Source organism: Echinops telfairi, unplaced genomic scaffold (genome assembly GCF_000313985.2).
Source record: "Echinops telfairi isolate 266 unplaced genomic scaffold, ASM31398v2 ScPeMD7_7472;HRSCAF=8510, whole genome shotgun sequence".
Lineage (NCBI taxonomy): Eukaryota > Metazoa > Chordata > Mammalia > Afrosoricida > Tenrecidae > Echinops > Echinops telfairi.
In genome coordinates, this window is record NW_022111376.1 from 2,723,813 (window position 1) to 2,739,314 (window position 15,502).

Genomic DNA, 15,502 nt, shown 5'->3' on the forward strand with positions numbered 1-15,502 from the left:
TTTTTCAGCCCCAGTGAGACAGAGGGGTAAGGCCAGGCCTGAGCAGGGACTCCTCTGGGGGTGGGGAGCAGTACAAGGCGGGGTGCAGGGGCGGAGCCTTGACGGTGGGGGCGGAGCTGGTGTGCTAAGCCACTTGAGCGAGGAGCCAGAGGTCCCAGCATCTCGGATCTCAGGCGCGTGGGAGCAGTGGGGATCGACGGCGCGGCCATGGCCGCGCACGGGAAACTGCGCAGGGAACGGGGGCAGCAGACTGAGTACGAGTCACAAGTCAAAGGTGAGAAGGCCCCAGGCGCTGCCACCCCTTCCCTTCCCTTCTAAAGTGTTGGGGTCGCGTGAACCCCGGGAGAGGCCCCCAGCCGCTAAACCCCGGGGTCTAGGATGGCTGGAAGGAGAGGGACTCTCAGCTCCTGCTGACCTCTCCGCCATCCTAGATCTCTGAAGTGATGACCCACTGCCCCCTCTTCCTTGCTTGTGTTCTCGGGCCTTTTTGCATCTACCCCAGGGGCTTGCTGCGGCCCAGGGAAGGAGGGGCAGGGAAGTGTGCCCAGGTGCCACTCCGAAAGTAGGCGATCCCAGCCAGGGCAAAATGGATCCCATTGACCCTGCTGGCAGTGGCAGTGAGGGAGTATGGCCTTCTGACAGAAGATCTCTGGGTTTGGATGAACATGCAAATCTCAGGCAAATCAGCTTGAGCAATCCCTAGTCCACAGCTTCTTAGGACCTTATTCTGGGCGGGGTAACTTTTTCAAAGGAAAGGTGGCACCCATCTCTTGCCATGATCCAAGGAGGCAGGCCCCCTAGGTCTCTCAGAGAGGTGCGGTGACTTCCTGTACCCACACAGCTGGCTTGATTGGCAGAGGCAGTGAGAGGGGAGGTGACTTTACATAGGACCAGCCAGCTCTCCAAGCTCTGATTTCACCATTTCTCAGTTGAACATGCTAGTCCTATCCTGCTTCCCAAAGCTGTCAGGAGGGATACATACATATGTGTGTGAGCCTGCTCTGGGGCCCCAAAGATTTTGGCCTCCATTCCCCATCCCCCCTGCTCAAGAAGAAAAGCCCAACCCCCACTTCCTAAAGGGCGGCCCAGCCAGGCTTCACATCAACTCACAGGAAGTGTCAGCAGGGCACAAGTCCCAGCCATGAATTCAAACGTGTGGGTCCTGTCCCTCCTTTGACCAAACCAAACTCACTGCCATCAAGTCCAATTCTGACTCTAGATACCCTATAGGACAGGGTGGAAGTGCCCTTGTGACTTTCCGAGAGTATGTCCACAGAATTCGAGAGCCCTGTGCTTCTGCGGAGTGGCTGGTGGTTTTGAACTGTTGACCTTGCAGTTAGTCCAACATGGAACCACTATGCCATCTGGGCTCCTCTTCCATACGACAGTATCTATTTCTTCTGTCCCAGGCTCTGAGAGGCTGGTGAAAAAGAGCGAGCCAGTCCCTGTCCTCGGACCGCTTTTGTGATGTAGAGACATAGAATAATAGCCACCAAAAAAGGAAAAGGTGAGGTGGCCAAAAGGCCGTGAGCTGAGGGTGGGGGCGGGGTGGTCCTGGAAGAGCTGCATTCTCAGCCAATCTTCTGTTGGAACTTGGAGCTTCGTGGTGGCTCCGTAGGGGGCGAAGGCTCACTGGCTGCCGCTAGGGGCGCCGGCTCCATATCAGAGTCTGGCTGTAGTTCATCTGTGCTCACACTTGATAGCAGCCAGTGCGCATGTCTGATCCAGAATGAGGCCTGGCTTAAGGTAGCCCTTTGCAGTAAGCACCGAGCCAGAAGCTCATTGTTTTGTCTGCCAGTTGGTCCACCCTTGTTCGCTTTAATTGGTCTCCTGGGAAAGGAGCCCTCAGCCAGGGCTGGGCTGGCTCCGGGCAGAAGGTGCGGGGAGCTGCTTCGACCATTCTTGGAGTGAAATATAATTCACCTTAACTCCAATAAGATTTGTGTGGTTTCAATTGACATAAAACCCATTCCAACTGGTTCCCGAAATTGAGGAGTTCCCTCTTCCCTTATCCATGGCTCTGGCCTGCTGTTGGGGTCAGTGACAGGAAGCCACCACCCCATCTACCCAGCTTGACCCCAGAGGCTTCAGTCAGGGAGAGAGACCAACTGCCCTCAACCCCGTGGGCATCCGGTCTCCCCCTCATCACCCTGATCTCGCAGGAAACCCATCGGGACACCCTACCCCCTCGGGCCCCAGGAATCACTGTTCCCAGGGGAGTTCTTTCCAACTGTGGTTGAACCCTATGCCTCCGCCCAGGACAGTACCTGGGCTCTTGCTGTAGCTGCTAACAGGACTCTGGAGGGATCCCCACCTCTACCCCTGGAAAGCAGAACCCAGTCACATGGCTCTGGGTTTTGGCTCCCCTGTCACTCAGAGTCTAGCCCAAGCCCTTCCCTAGTCACAGGCCCTTCACCATCTGTCCCCACAGCCTCTCCAGTTGCTTGATCCAGCCCCAGTGGCGTCCTAGCCACCCACGCCCCACCTCCACTGGCTCCCTCTGCCACTTGCACCAGCTCTGCCTGGATGTCGCTCTGTGTGATAGCACATGGCTTCCCGACATTCACTTGCTGCTTATCTCCAGGAGAGCAGGGACATGGCCAATGCCTTGCTTACACTGGGCAGGGCCACGAGCAGACAGGAAATCAAGTGTTGCTCCTGGTGGACAGGGAGTGTTGGTTGCCCCCACACGCTTCACATCTGAGTGGGGAAAGCAGCGTTGCCAAATCAAACAGGCGATAAGGTGTCAGCATGCCCGCTGTGGGCCCTTGAGGCTGCTCTCTTGTGGGAGAGAGGGGGTAAGCTCCAACAGCCTGCCTGCTGCCGCCCTGCCCTTACCGCCTGGCCGAGGTCCTGGGCACCAAAAGGGAAGGAAGTGGCAGCAATGAAAGCGGGGCTTCCCAGGGTCCAAGGAGAAGTCAAAAAGAGAGAGGGCTGCATGGGGGCCGGAGTTGCTTTCCCCACCCTCTTCAGCCATTTCCCTTCAGCCTTTTCTAGCCCAAGGTGTCCAGGTGGCACCATTGGGTAAACTTTGAGTTGCTAGCAAGGTCCGTGGTTCAAACCCACTGAGCAGTCCAAGGCAGAACGAGGAAGCTGTCTGCTTCCAGAAGGACTGACAGCCTCGGAAACCCTGGGGAGGGTTGCTCTGGTCAGGGTCAACTCCATGGTGGCAGTGTGTGTGTCTGTGTGTGTGTGTACAACTAAGGTGCTCCCCTCTCAGCCTAGCTTTTTCTCAGGCCACCACACAGCCCTCCGGGTGGACGGGACCAGGGGATCTGGGGTCTCCACCTCCACTGAGCTCCTGCCACTTGCCAGCAGAGATCCGCTGGCAGCTGAGTGAGCAGCTGCGCTGCCTGGAGCTGCAGGGGGACCTACGACGGGAGCTGGTGCAGGAGCTGGCGGAGTTCATGAGGAGACGCGCAGAGGTGGAGCTCGAGTACTCGCGAGGCCTGGACAAGCTGGCTGAGCGCTTCTCCAGCCGAGGAGGCCGCCTAGGCGGCAGCCGAGAACTCCAAAACTTCCGGTAGATGCTGTGCTGGGGGCAGGGGGTCGGGTGCTGGGCTAGAGCCTGCCCGAGACGGCTGGTCTGAGTGCCTCTTTGTCCCCAGGAAGGAGCCGTCCCTCCTGTCACCCTTGCATTGCTGGGCCGTGTTGTTGCAGCAGACCCGGCAGCAGAGCCGGGACAGCGCAGCCCTCAGCGAGGTGCTGGCCGGGCCCCTGGTCCAGCGTCTGACCTACCTGGCTGAGGACACGGGGCGCATTGTCAGGAAGGTAGGGACCCCGGTCTGGAGGGCAGACTGAGGGCGCAGGGGCATCTGGCCAGGTGGTCATGCTTCCTCCCGCCAACTCGCCTCCAGAGTAGGGAGCTGGCCCAGCAGCTACAGGAGGAGCTCCTGGAGGTGGTCTCGGAGCTGCAGACGGTGAGTGGCCAGGGGCAGGGGCAGCAAGCCAGGCCAGGGGCAGGGGCAGGGAACAGGGCCAGGAGCAGGGGCAGGGGCAGGGGCAGGGGCAGGGGCAGGGTCTCCCGGATCAGGGCTGGCCAAGCTGTGCACTTCAGCAGCAGTGGCTCGGCCTTGGCCTCTCTCCCAGGCCAGGAAGACCTACCAGGTGTACCGCTCAGAAAGCGTGAACGCCAAGACCAAGCTCCGGGAAGCCGAGCGCCAGGAGGAGAAGAGAGCAGGCCGGAGCACCACAGCCAGCACCACTGCAGTCAGCGAGGCAGGGCCGTGCCGGAAAACCTCCTTCAAGAAGGGCGGGCGGCTGGTGGAGAAGGTGGGTCTGGAGGGTACCTGCTTTGGTCTGCCTGTCTCCAGCTCTGGGGGCTGTGAGGAGGGGAGAATGCTGGGGAGCACTGACTAAGAAAGCACCCACCCCCTGCATGGGAGGAGAAAGACTGTCTGTGGTTCATCGACCAGAGAGGGTATCGGACATTGTCAAGTGTTCCCTGGCTGCTGCCATCAGTGCTGCCAGCCTGTGAGGACCCGTCCCTTCCTCTCTGGCCTTTGCCCTTGGTTGGTTGCAGTGTGGTCACACCTTCACCGGGGCTGGGTGCGGGAGCCGGTGTGGTCCCACGGCATGGGAAGGGGCGGGGAGGTCAAGACAAGAGGAGGACCCCATAGCATGTCACAGTATGGCTGCCCTCGGGGGAAAGGGAGGGTGGATGTTGTGAGTGGCCTTGGACACTCACCAGCTGGTTGTGTGGGCAGCGGCAGGCCAAGTACCTGGAGCACAAGGTCAAGTGCACAAAGGCTCGGAACGAGTACCTGCTCAGCCTGGCCAGTGTGAACGCAGCCGTTAGAAACTACTACTTGCAGGACGTGCTGGACCTCATGGATGTGAGTCCTGGGGCTCTGGGAGGCCGGAGCCGGGGCCGAGAGCATGCCCTAGGACCACCAGATGTCTCCTTCCTTCCTCCCCCAGTGCTGCGGCACAGGGTTCCACCTGGCCCTAGGCCAGCTGCTCCGGAGCTACACGGTCGCCGAGAGCCGCACGCAGGCCTCCCAACTGCAGGGCTTGGGCAGCCTGGAAGAGGCTGTGGAGGCACTGGACCCCCCAGGGGACAAGGCCAAGGTGCTGGAGCTGCATGCCACTGCCTTCTGTCCCCCACTGCGCTTCGACTACCAGCCCCACGAAGGGGACGAGGTGAGGCCTCGGCTCCCTGTTGGGCGAAGGGACAGGAGTCCCCGAGGTTTGTCTGCTGACTAGAAGAGTAGAGGGTCAGTTCTACTCAGAAGCCCCTTGAGAGAAAGGCGTAGCAATCTGCTTCCAAAAACCCAAGGGAGTTGGAGGGGTTACTGCCACAGTAGGCTTTACTGCTTTAAAAGGACAGGAACAGAGAAAAGTTTCAGATACAACCAAACCAGTGCTCAGCATCTTTGGAGATACATGCACATCTTTATGCTAGGTGCAGGGTGTACGCAGATGGGTGTCCTGTTCTTTCAGCCTGTCAGTACGTTGTAATTCAGTTGCTCATAGGAAGCTCAGGGGCCAGTCAACCACACACACAGCAAGATGCAATCAGGCAGCCTCTTTCTTGCGCCCGGTTTCTTGTGCTAGGCATCAGATCTGGCCTGGGCTACAGGCTGCGTCACTGGAGCGACCTGCACTTTTCTTTGTTTCCTTTATGTTTTGGTCTGCTTAAAGCAAGCACGTGGTTTTGAAAGGCAATGGGATCCACGCTTCCACTGGTACCCAGCTTCGCCCCGCTCTTGGGTCCCACTCCCCCATCTAGCCGCTGTGCTCTGCAGACACCCTGCTGCAGCCTACCATCGCCCTCTCCTCATCCGCCCACCCCTGCTTTCCCTTCTCTCAACCAAGTCAGCCCAGCATTTTTTGAGCCGACAACCAGTGTTTAAGTGGTGATGACAACAAGCTCACTCAGAGCTGAGCCTGGTGCTCTTCTTATGTTTCCTCTCAACACTGTCTCGGGAATGAATAGCTTCCTTCCCTTAGAAAGGGAGTGGCACTTTCTGTATGCTGCTCACTAACTCAGACCCACAGCCAGATTGGTTGAGTGCTGAGCTTCTCTGCCATCCTGTGGGGTCCCCCAGATATCAGGTCGGTGTTCTCTCTCACTAGAACCATTGACGGTGTGACAGGGTTTAGGGTTCAAGGCTGAAAATCCCTTTCAAGTGATTCTCTCTCTCAGTAATTCCCACTGCTGACCTCCTGGGGTGGTTCTCTCATTTTCTGGGCTGGTTTCTCTCTCAGAGGGGTTTCCACCTCTATCTTCCATCTTTCTTGTGTTTCCCCCTTTCATGGTTTTACTTGTGGGAGGTCGGGTTTGTTCTTTGAGTTCCTGTTTTAAAATAGCCTTTGGCTCTTATTTTCTGAAAGCAGTAGCTTCTCAAATATTCTCAAAATGGTCACCTTTGTTGTTGTATACAATATTAATCCTTATAGTAAAATTTATATACAAAATTTAATCCTTATATTAAAAATTAAATACAACTTTTTATTGGGCATCAGGTGGGGGCTTACATTTCAGGTCATCAACTTGTCAGACCTCACCCCATGTTTTTTGATCTTCCTTTTGGTTCACCCCAGCCAGCCCCACACACACATACACACACCTCCCCTTGAGCCTCTAGCCCCGCCTCCCTGACCACCCCTGGTAACCAGCAGCAAAAGCTGTTTCCAGTCTGTGTGCCTTTGTGACGGAGTAACTTCACTCCGTATAGGTCATGAAGAGTTTCCCGGGGTCTGCACCCAAGTCTGTTAATCCAGTTGTCCCTGATGGGCAGTTAGGGTGCCGCCGTCATTTCGCTGGTTTTCTTGTTATTCCCCTCTGTTTCCTACACTCGCTGTTTTCTTGCTGCTCGTTAATTTTTTTTAAACCTTGCTTTGATCTCTCTTGTTTGAGAACTTCCTTCCACTTCCTTCCAGTTCTCAGCTGCTGGCTGACGGTTCAGAAGCTATTTCGATGCTCCAAGTCCTTCAGAAGGAGGCCTGGGGGTGTAGTAGTTTAGCGTTAGGCTGCTAAACACAAGGTGAACAGTTTGAAATCATCAGTTGCTCTGACGGGACTTTCTAGTCCAGTAAAAAGAATTAAAATCTCAGCTACTCGCGGGCAGCCCTCCCCTGTCCTACAGGGTCAGTGCGAGTCGGCATCAATTTGATGGTAGTGAGTTGATTTTTTGGTTTGGTCACTCAGTGGACTTCTCCTTGGGTTGCCTGGCAGGAACTCAGCTCTTTGGTTGGGAGACACCCCCACTCCCACCCCGTGTTGGCTGCCAGTTTAGGGGAGTACAGTGGAGTGAGAGGGCTGGGAGATACATCCACCGATGATCTTGAACGCCAGAGCTGTGCAGGGTCTCCCATGGGGTGGCCTGCTGTTGGGTAGGGTGGGCAGTCCCATCAGGGGCGGCGGAATGCATCTGATCTCCAAGGAGTGAAGTGCGCCTGAAGCTGTGCTTTGCAAAGAAGCCCAGGTCAGTCACACTCACTGGTCAGAGTAGCTTTGACTGATGCCAAGGCTCTGTGACACTATTTACGTCCAACAGGAGAATACCAAAGCCAGCTGATAGCTGGCTACACAATGCACGCACACACATGCACACAGGTCCAACCCATTGCTTGCTCTCTGCTGCATGCAGGTCTGAGTGAGGAGAGGGCAGTGCAGGAGAGGGTGCTTGGCCTGCTGGGTGTGTGTCAGATCTCTCAGGATTCAGGAGAGGAAGTCTCACTTCTGGAAGCCATTTCCTGTTCCTGCTCTGTCCACGGGGTGAGCTGTGCCCCTTGACCACAGGGAAAGCAATTTTTGGCCAATGTAAATGAGCAGTTGCCTTATCTGGTTGGCCTGCCCTCTCTGGTTCAGGCCCCAGCCACCCTGCTGGCCGGGCTTTGTGATTAACAGCTTTATTGAGATTCAGAGACACAAATCACACACTGTGGAATCTCCCCTTTTGATGAACACCATCCAATGGGTTCTAGTCTATTCTAAGTTGGGAAATTTGTAAATGTTTTTAGCTGTCACATCTGGATCTCAGCAAGTAGGAATTGCCCTCCTCGCTCTGAAGCTAACTCATCTCCCTCAGTGGGGTTTGACCCTCACTTTTACTTGCTGGTTGCCGAGAACATGGACTGTATTCTCACCTCCTGTTTCTGAGGCTCATCAGGATGCCAGTTCTCTTTCTGACCCCATGCCTGCCCATTCAGTCTGTGACGGACATTACCTGGCTTTTGAGGGTTACAGTTCCGGTGGGTCTCCACCGTCAAGTCTCTCCAGTAGATACTAGTTGTCAGGACCCGGTGAAATAACCCGTGGCACCCTGGTCCCCTGCAGGTGGCTGAGATCCAGGCTGAGGCGGAGCTGTGGGACGAGGTACTGCCCAGGGCCCAGAATATCCGGAGCCGTTTGAGCCGGCAGACCATTGAAACGGAGGAGGTGTGAGGGCTGGGGACCCCTTCTCTGCCCTGGCCTCCCTCCCAGGTTCCTCGGCTTCCTCTGGCCTCCCACCCTTATGCTGTCTCCTCCCCAGGTAAACAAGACGCTGAAAGCCACCTTGCAGGCTCTGTTAGAACTGGTAGGATCGGATGATGGGGACATGCTCGACTCGCTCCAGGCCAGTCCTTCCACAGAGTCCCTCAAGTCCACGGGCTCAGACCCAGGCAGCCGGCAGGCTGGGCGCAGGCGTGGCCAGCAGCAGGAGACAGAGACCTTCTACATTGCGGTGGGAGGGGAGGCTGGGCCAGGTGGGCAGGGAGCTGGGGGTGGGGGGTGGGGCTGCATGTGGGCTGACTCTCAGCCTTTCTAGAAGCTGCAGGAGTATCTGAGTGGCCGGAGTGTCCTTGCCAAGCTACAGGCCAAGCACGAACAACTGCAGGAGGCTGTCCAACGAGGTGGGCCTGCTCCACCCCATCCCCAGCTTTGCCCTTGCCCCTCCTTTCCCCAACCCTTGCTCCTTCCTGCCCAGAGAGGTTGATGACCATGTAGGAAGTAGACCAGCAAGGTATTTGGCCTTTCCCTCTATGCAGCTAACCAACATCTTTTCCTTCCAGGGGACAAAGAGGAGCGCAAGGAACCCCGGTGAGTTGGGTACAAGGTCCCTTCCTAGCTGCATCAGCCTTCTGGCTCTGGGTCTCCAGTGGCCCCGGGCAGAATTGCAGGCCCTCCATTCACTACAGGGTTCAGAGCTCCCAGCGAGCCCAGAGGAACCGTCACCCCCGCCCCTGCTCGCAGTACAACCAGAAGCTCTTCGGGGGAAACATGGAGAAGTTCATCCAGGTGCCCGCTGGCTTCTCATGCCTCCATCCCCACTTGCCCCAGTCAGATGGCTTCCTGTGGCCCCCTTGATCCTCATCTCGCCCCACCCACAGCCGTCAATGAAGTCCATTCCTACTCTGAGAGGGGGTTTCCAAGGCTCTCAATCTTTGTGGGAGCACAGGACCCCCTCTTTCTCTAGGAGCGGCTGATGAGATTAAATCACCGACCTCGTGGCTAGTGGCCCTGTGCGTCAGCCACCATTGCCACTAAGGCTCTCCAGAGGGGGGTGGAGGGTCGTTATGCCCTAAAGATTGGCTGTGCCAGGTAAACGCCTTCTGTGCCCATAGAGCTCTGGCCAACCTGTGCCCCTGGTAGTGGAGAGCTGTATCCGCTTCATTAACCTCAATGGTAAGGGTGCGGCCCTAGCACTCCCCCTCCCTGCCCCCCCAGCCCAGCACACAGTCCCCACGCCCACAGCCCCTGTGCTCCCCACAGGCCTCCAGCATGAAGGCGTCTTCCGGGTGTCAGGCGCCCAGCCCCGCATCTCGGAGATTCGGGAAGCCTTTGAGAGAGGTGGGGAGGCCGGCGGGTGGGGTAGGTGGGTGTGAACGTTAGCAGGCTCTGAGCTGTGCCCCTACCTCCATAGGGGAGGACCCTCTGGTGGAAGGCTGTGGGCCCCAAGACTTGGACTCCGTGGCCGGAGTGCTGAAGCTCTACTTCCGGAGCCTGGAGGCTCCCCTCTTCCCCCCAGATCTGTTCAGCGAGCTGCTGGCTTCCGCAGGTGAGGGCAGGCCCAAGCTGGGCGGCATGGGGACCACCTGCAGTGGCTGGGGCCCACTCCCATGCCTCTTTCCATGGCCACAGAGCTGGAGGACACGACCGAGCAGGCAGAACTCGTGGGTCGCCTTCTGGCTAGGCTGCCTGGGCCCATCCTGGTGGTCTTGCGCTATCTCTTCACCTTCCTCAACCAGTGAGTATTGGGGGCAAGGGCACCCAGGGATGGTGGGCAGGTGGGGATGGGTGCTCCTGCCGTGACCCTGCTGGTCCGCAGCCTGGCCCAGTACAGCGACGAGAACATGATGGACCCCTACAACCTGGCTGTGTGCTTTGGGCCAACGTTGCTGCCCGTGCCTGCGGACCAGGACCCCGTGGCCTTGCAGGGCCGGGTGAACCGCCTGGTGCAGACCCTCATCATGCAACCCATGGCCCACTTCCCGGGCCTGGCCGAGCTGCCTGGGCCCGTCTACGAGAAGTGCATGGCCCCACCCTCTACCAGCTGTTTAGGGTATGCCCGCTGTGCCAGGTGGGGGGTTCCCATGGGGCTGGGGTCCACCTTACTCATGGTCATCTGCTTCGGATAGGGATGGACAGCTGGACAGCGTGGCAGGGGAGACTGAGCAGGAGGATGGTGAGGATGGGGCGGAGGGTCCCCACTCCCAGTCCAGTGCTCACTCCAACCCCTCCCAAGGCCCTGTTATCCCCCCAGACCAGGAGGGGGTAGTGGAGGCAGTGGCCTGCTTTGCCTATACGGGCCGCACGGCCCAGGAGCTGACATTCCAGAAGGGGGACGTACTGCGGCTACACGCCCGAGCCTCAGACGACTGGTGGCGAGGCGAGTGTGGGGGCGTACGAGGACTCATCCCCCACAGGTACATCTTGCTGCCCGCCAGGTGAGTGTGGCCTCCCTGGCCTGCCCTCTCACGCAACAGTCCAGGGGCAGGAGGGCGGGGGCTTGTGTCCAGCTCTTCTCCAAAGTGCCTGCGCCCCCCACCCCACCCGCCGGTGTCAGATCCAATGGGTCCGGCTGAGAACCAGTGCTCTTGACAGCCCACTCTGACCCCAGGGCAGAGAAACTTCTGGCAGGTCAAGGGCTGCAGGCCGCAGGGGACAGCGGTGTGGAGTCTAGCAATCGGTGAGACCCAATGGAGTGGGCAGGTGAAGAGGGGCCCTTTGGGGGGAGACGTGGAGCCTCACTTCTAGTGTCCTACAGGCCAGAGGCGAGCACACCACTGGAGACCATGGGCACTTCGGGGTACAGACGACACTGCCTTGTCCCAGCCTCCCCAGACCGACAGGTGGATGTAGACAAGGTGCAGAGCTGTACAATGCTCCCTCACCGCTGAATGGGTCTTCGCACCCTGCCCCGCCAGTGGGGGGCTGGGGGAGAGGAGGGATAAGAAGGGGGCAAAGGGACAGGGATGAGGGGACTAAAGGCCCTCAGCCTGGCTGTGCCAGGGCCACCCAGAGTTGCAGGGACAGATGGAGAAAGGTTGGAGCAGCACTACCTCCCAGCTTCCATGGTTGGGATCAAGCTCCGAGTCAGAGCTGGGCCCTGGGGACACTGGAGGAGGGGTGGGGCAGAGAAGAGGACAAGACTGGGAAGGTGTGGATGCAACCAGAGGAGAGCCTGGGGCTAGCCAGAGGAACCGTACTTCCCAGCCTCTGGAGGCCCCGGGTGAGAGTGAGCCCTTCCTTGTCTCCCCAGAGCGTGGCGCAAACCATGGACTCGGTGTTCAAGGAGCTCTTGGGGAAGGCTGCCGTCCGCCAGGGCCTTGGGCCCCTGTCGCCCAGTTCCAGCAGGCCTAGCAAGAGCAAGGGCTCCCCCCACAGCCCTGGAGCCCCAGCCTCCCCAGCCTCCCCTTCGGCATCCCGTCCTCAGGGTCCTGATTGGGTCAGCAAACCACGATGAGTGCCAGTGGCTGATTGAAACTCACTCTTCCCACCCACCTGCTTCTCCCTGCCCCTCCCAGTCAGCCCTTCGGTGCAGAGAAGGCCACAGGCTGTTCCCAGTGACCGCCCCTCCCTGGTGGCCCAGCACTGGCTTGGGTCCCTGTGGGAGGGAAATGTGGGGGAGCTGCCACGACTCATAAAGGTCCTGTGATTCTTCCATGCCAGTCAGTGCTCTGTTGTGGGCGGTGGGGGGCTGGGCAGGTGGGCATGGGCAGCAGATTTGGCACTGGTGGTCCCTCTGGCATTCGAGGGTGGGGAACCTGGTGTGTTCAAGAGCGGCGCCAAAATCTTGGGGGGGGTAATGGGGGAGTCTTCTTCTGTCTCTGTGGTGCCACCCCCATACACCCGCTGACCAGACCTCAAGAAGACCCTCACCACACAAGCATACGAGCAGAAGTTTATTAGCGAGGAAGGGGGACTTGCAGAGGGCTGGCTGGAGGGCCCCCCAGAAGCCAGGAAGGAAGGTCTCACAGGGCACTGGCCCAACCCCGAGGGCCCCCTCGTCCCACGGGCTCCTCAGAAGGATGGCTCTTTGGCCAGGGAGGAGCTGGCTGTGACGCAGGACTCATCCTGGGGCCCCAGGCTGGGGGTGGCACGTGCCCGGCCACAGCAGAACAGGCTGCGCAGCTCTGAGGAGACGCTGCTGCTGAAGGAGGCGTAGATCCAGGGGTTGGTGCAGCTGTTAAGGCTGGCCAGCAGCATGAGCAACACGAAAGGGGGCCCTGGAGAGGTAGAGGCGGCGGTTCAGGGGCCTCTGGGTGCACACAGGGCCCCCTGCTGGGCGTGGGATGTGGTTGCACCCACCTTCCAGAGGCGCCTCTGGGTCCCACGCTGCCCACAGCTGCACGAGGAAGAAGGGCGCCCAGCACAACACGTACACAACCACAATCACCAGCGTCATCCTCACAGTCTTTGCCATGGCTGCCGACACCCGGGCTCCCTCGCTGGGGCCACCTAGCCGGCGCCCGCCACGCCGTCCCCCAGCCCTTTCTGTGGGCACCAGACTGGCATGGATCTCCCGGAAAATGAGTACCTGGCAGGCGGCGATGCCCAAGGCCGGGGCCACGAACACCATCAGGGCGATCCAGGTGACATAGGCGCGGAGGCCCCAGGGCTGGGCAAACCGGGCCCAGCAGTCCAGGACGCCAGTGCCCACGTCCTGCTGGGCGAAGATGAAGAGTTGCGGCAGGCTGAGGAGGAGTGAGCTGGCCCAGGCGACCAGCACCGGTCGGTTCCAGTGTGCGCTGCTGCCATGGCGGTAGGCCAGCATGGGGCGGCAGATGGCACGGTGGCGGTCCAGGGTCATGGCCAGGATCATGTAGGAGGAGGCATACATACCCACCATCTGCAGGTACTTCACGGCCCGACACAGGGCATCCGGTCCCCAGAAGCGGTCGGTGGCATCCCAGGCCAGCTGGGGCAGCACTTGGAACAAGGCCACTACCAGGTCAGCCAGGCACAAGTGGCTGATGAAGACGTGCATGGGCGCCCAGCGGCCCCGCCGGCCCCGCCGCACCAGGGCTCCCAGCACCAGGCCATTGCTCACAGCGACCACCACAAAGACAGTAGAGAGCAGAGCCAGCTCCGCCCGGGCCAGCAGCGGGTCCCGGGGCTCCAGCTCCGTGCTGCTGTTGCCAGGGGCCCTGGGGGGGGAGAGGGCCCCAGGCTCGGCTGGTCAGGGGTGGAGAGAGAAAAGGTGGAGTTAGAATCACCTGGGAAGCGAGGTGGGTGTGGGTTTGCCTTCAGGGCCATGCCCTCGCCGAACCCCCTCACCAGCTGGCACCTTACCCGAGGTGGGGGAAGCCTTGAGCATGTTGGGTCACAGGGTCAGCTCTGAGCACCTTTGGAAGGTGCCCGTCAGAGTGCTTGCCAATAGGGGCCTGTGTGGGCTTGGGGGCTGTCAGGAGAGACGGAATGGGAGCCACAAATGGGCAGAGATGGACGGACTGATGGACACCAGGGCGACCAGCCGGCGCCAGCACCCACCCAGACCGGGCCCGTGAGTGAGGCCTGTGGTGGGCCTAGACACTCCTAGCCCCCACCCTCCTGGGTCCCTGGCCACCCCAGTCCCCCTCACCTGACTGGGCTCCCCAGCTCTTGGGTGGCCTGGCAGTAGCACTATGGCCCTGTTCTCTGATCTGCACTGTGACTCAGCCCCGCCCCAGTTCTGGGAGTGACCTGCTTAAAGGGGGACTTCCTACCCGGCCCCGCCCCCCCTTCCCCCACCCTCCCTCCTGGGCCACCGGGAAATCAGTTCCTGGCCTGCAGTGCCCTGGCCAGGCCTGTCCCATCCACAACCCCAGACTCCCTTTCTCCAATCCTGGGGCCTTTCACCACCTGCAGAGAAACTGAGGCCAGGACCCCATGGCCTTCCCTGGATCCAAGAGTGAGCCCTGTGCGTCCCGGAGCGAAGACACAATCCCCCTCACAGGCCATCAGCCCCTCCCTCTCCTCAATTAGGGCCTGGCCGGAGAGGAAGGACAGGAAGGGGGGCAGGGGCCCAGCCAGGGCTTAATGTACCCCTGAGATCTGCCTTCCTCACCAAGGTCCAGCGGGAGCAGGAGCCCCACCCTCCACCTCCCTCACCCGCCTGCAGCTACCTGTCTCGAAGGCAGGGGCTTCCGGAGCTTGCCTGAGGCAGGCCCATTTCCAGGAATGGCTGGCTGGCTCTCATGCCCTTGAGCACACAGATTCTGTGCTCCATCCTTCCCCTCTCCTCTCCCAGCCCAGCCCCAGGGGCCCCACTTCTCCCTATCCACTCCCCCTCCTCTCCCCTCCAGCCCTTCCTCCCTGCAGGTCGGGCTGGTTCAGGGTTCAACCTAGGCCAGTACAGCCCGCCCATGGGCAGGCTCCAGTCAGAGACTGGCCTGCCTTCCTGTTTGTCCGTCTTCTTGGTCAACCCAAAGGCCAGGGACCCAACAGCCTCTCCCTGAACCCGTTGCCAGCACTCCTCCCTCCCAGAACCTTCAGCTACCCCCTGCCCCTTGACACCCCCCCACAGCGTGTCCACGTAAATGTGCACCCCACCCCACAGCATGCACATGGGCACCCCCCTCCACAGTATCATGTCCATGTGTATACCACCACAGCATGCACATGCATGTACATGCACCCCTTCCACCCACACTACCATGTACATGCACACCTCTTCCCCACAGTATTACATACATGCACCCCCCCTACAGTACATGCACCACACATTATGTACATGATGTATGCCACACCCAGCACATATACACCCAACCCCCACAGCATATACATGCGCACAGCACTCCACATAGCATGTACAAGTACACCCCAGCTACAGCACATACATGTATACACATAGCTTACAGTGTGTATGTGAACACCCCCACAGCATTTACACATGCATACATGACACTCCCACATGTGTTTATACACACCCCACACCCAGCATGTACATGTATACACATACCCACAGCATACCACTGACACACATCTGTACACAATACACATGGTATGCATAGATGCACATCATACCCACGTGTACACACCACAGCATACACACGTACACCACACATATGTGCATGTATACACACCACACCC

At 59.3% G+C, this 15,502-nt stretch overlaps 2 protein-coding genes across 3 annotated transcripts; one reads left to right on the top strand and one right to left on the bottom strand.

Moving 5' to 3' along the window:
• Nucleotides 1-207: 207 nt before the first annotated feature.
• ARHGAP4 (Rho GTPase activating protein 4) lies at nucleotides 208-12,094 on the top strand. Its single transcript, XM_045285483.1, has 21 exons — nucleotides 208-274; nucleotides 3,316-3,523; nucleotides 3,609-3,771; nucleotides 3,858-3,920; nucleotides 4,090-4,272; nucleotides 4,707-4,835; nucleotides 4,921-5,142; nucleotides 8,285-8,386; nucleotides 8,481-8,672; nucleotides 8,757-8,841; nucleotides 9,001-9,028; nucleotides 9,127-9,226; nucleotides 9,553-9,613; nucleotides 9,701-9,778; nucleotides 9,852-9,986; nucleotides 10,070-10,175; nucleotides 10,257-10,490; nucleotides 10,567-10,875; nucleotides 11,049-11,117; nucleotides 11,196-11,295; nucleotides 11,691-12,094. Exons 1-21 carry the CDS (start codon nucleotides 208-210, stop codon nucleotides 11,892-11,894), a joined length of 2,838 nt encoding a protein of 945 aa, XP_045141418.1. The 3' UTR covers nucleotides 11,895-12,094.
• A 226-nt stretch (nucleotides 12,095-12,320) lies between these two features.
• Nucleotides 12,321-14,064, bottom strand: AVPR2 (arginine vasopressin receptor 2). Of its 2 annotated transcripts, none has more exons than XM_045285561.1 (4): nucleotides 14,013-14,064; nucleotides 13,724-13,832; nucleotides 12,969-13,606; nucleotides 12,321-12,657 (listed from the first exon to the last, which is right to left on the bottom strand). In XM_045285561.1, the coding sequence occupies exons 2-4, from the start codon at nucleotides 13,746-13,748 to the stop codon at nucleotides 12,403-12,405; spliced, it is 918 nt and encodes a 305-aa protein (XP_045141496.1). In that variant the 5' UTR covers nucleotides 13,749-13,832; nucleotides 14,013-14,064; the 3' UTR covers nucleotides 12,321-12,402. The 2 variants fall into 2 exon arrangements, with proteins under 2 accessions (XP_045141496.1, XP_004717657.1); XM_004717600.2 differs by having other exon boundaries at nucleotides 12,740-13,606.
• Nucleotides 14,065-15,502: the final 1,438 nt, after the last annotated feature.

Excerpts from the sequence above, each read along its gene's own strand:
- ARHGAP4 (XM_045285483.1), top strand. The coding sequence starts at position 208 with ATGGCCGCGCACGGGAAACTGCGCAGGGAACGGGGGCAGCAGACTGAG. Across the intron at positions 275-3,315 it reads GTACGAGTCACAAGTCAAAG|CAGAGATCCGCTGGCAGCTG; the intron begins GTGAGAAGGCCC and ends GCCACTTGCCAG. Across the intron at positions 9,227-9,552 it reads ACATGGAGAAGTTCATCCAG|AGCTCTGGCCAACCTGTGCC; the intron begins GTGCCCGCTGGC and ends CTGTGCCCATAG.
- AVPR2 (XM_004717600.2), bottom strand. The coding sequence starts at position 13,748 with ATGCTCAAGGCTTCCCCCACCTCGG. Across the intron at positions 13,607-13,723 it reads CAAGGCTTCCCCCACCTCGG|CCGAGCCTGGGGCCCTCTCC; the intron begins GTAAGGTGCCAG and ends ACCCCTGACCAG. Across the intron at positions 12,658-12,739 it reads CCCAGAGGCGCCTCTGGAAG|GGCCCCCTTTCGTGTTGCTC; the intron begins GTGGGTGCAACC and ends CTACCTCTCCAG.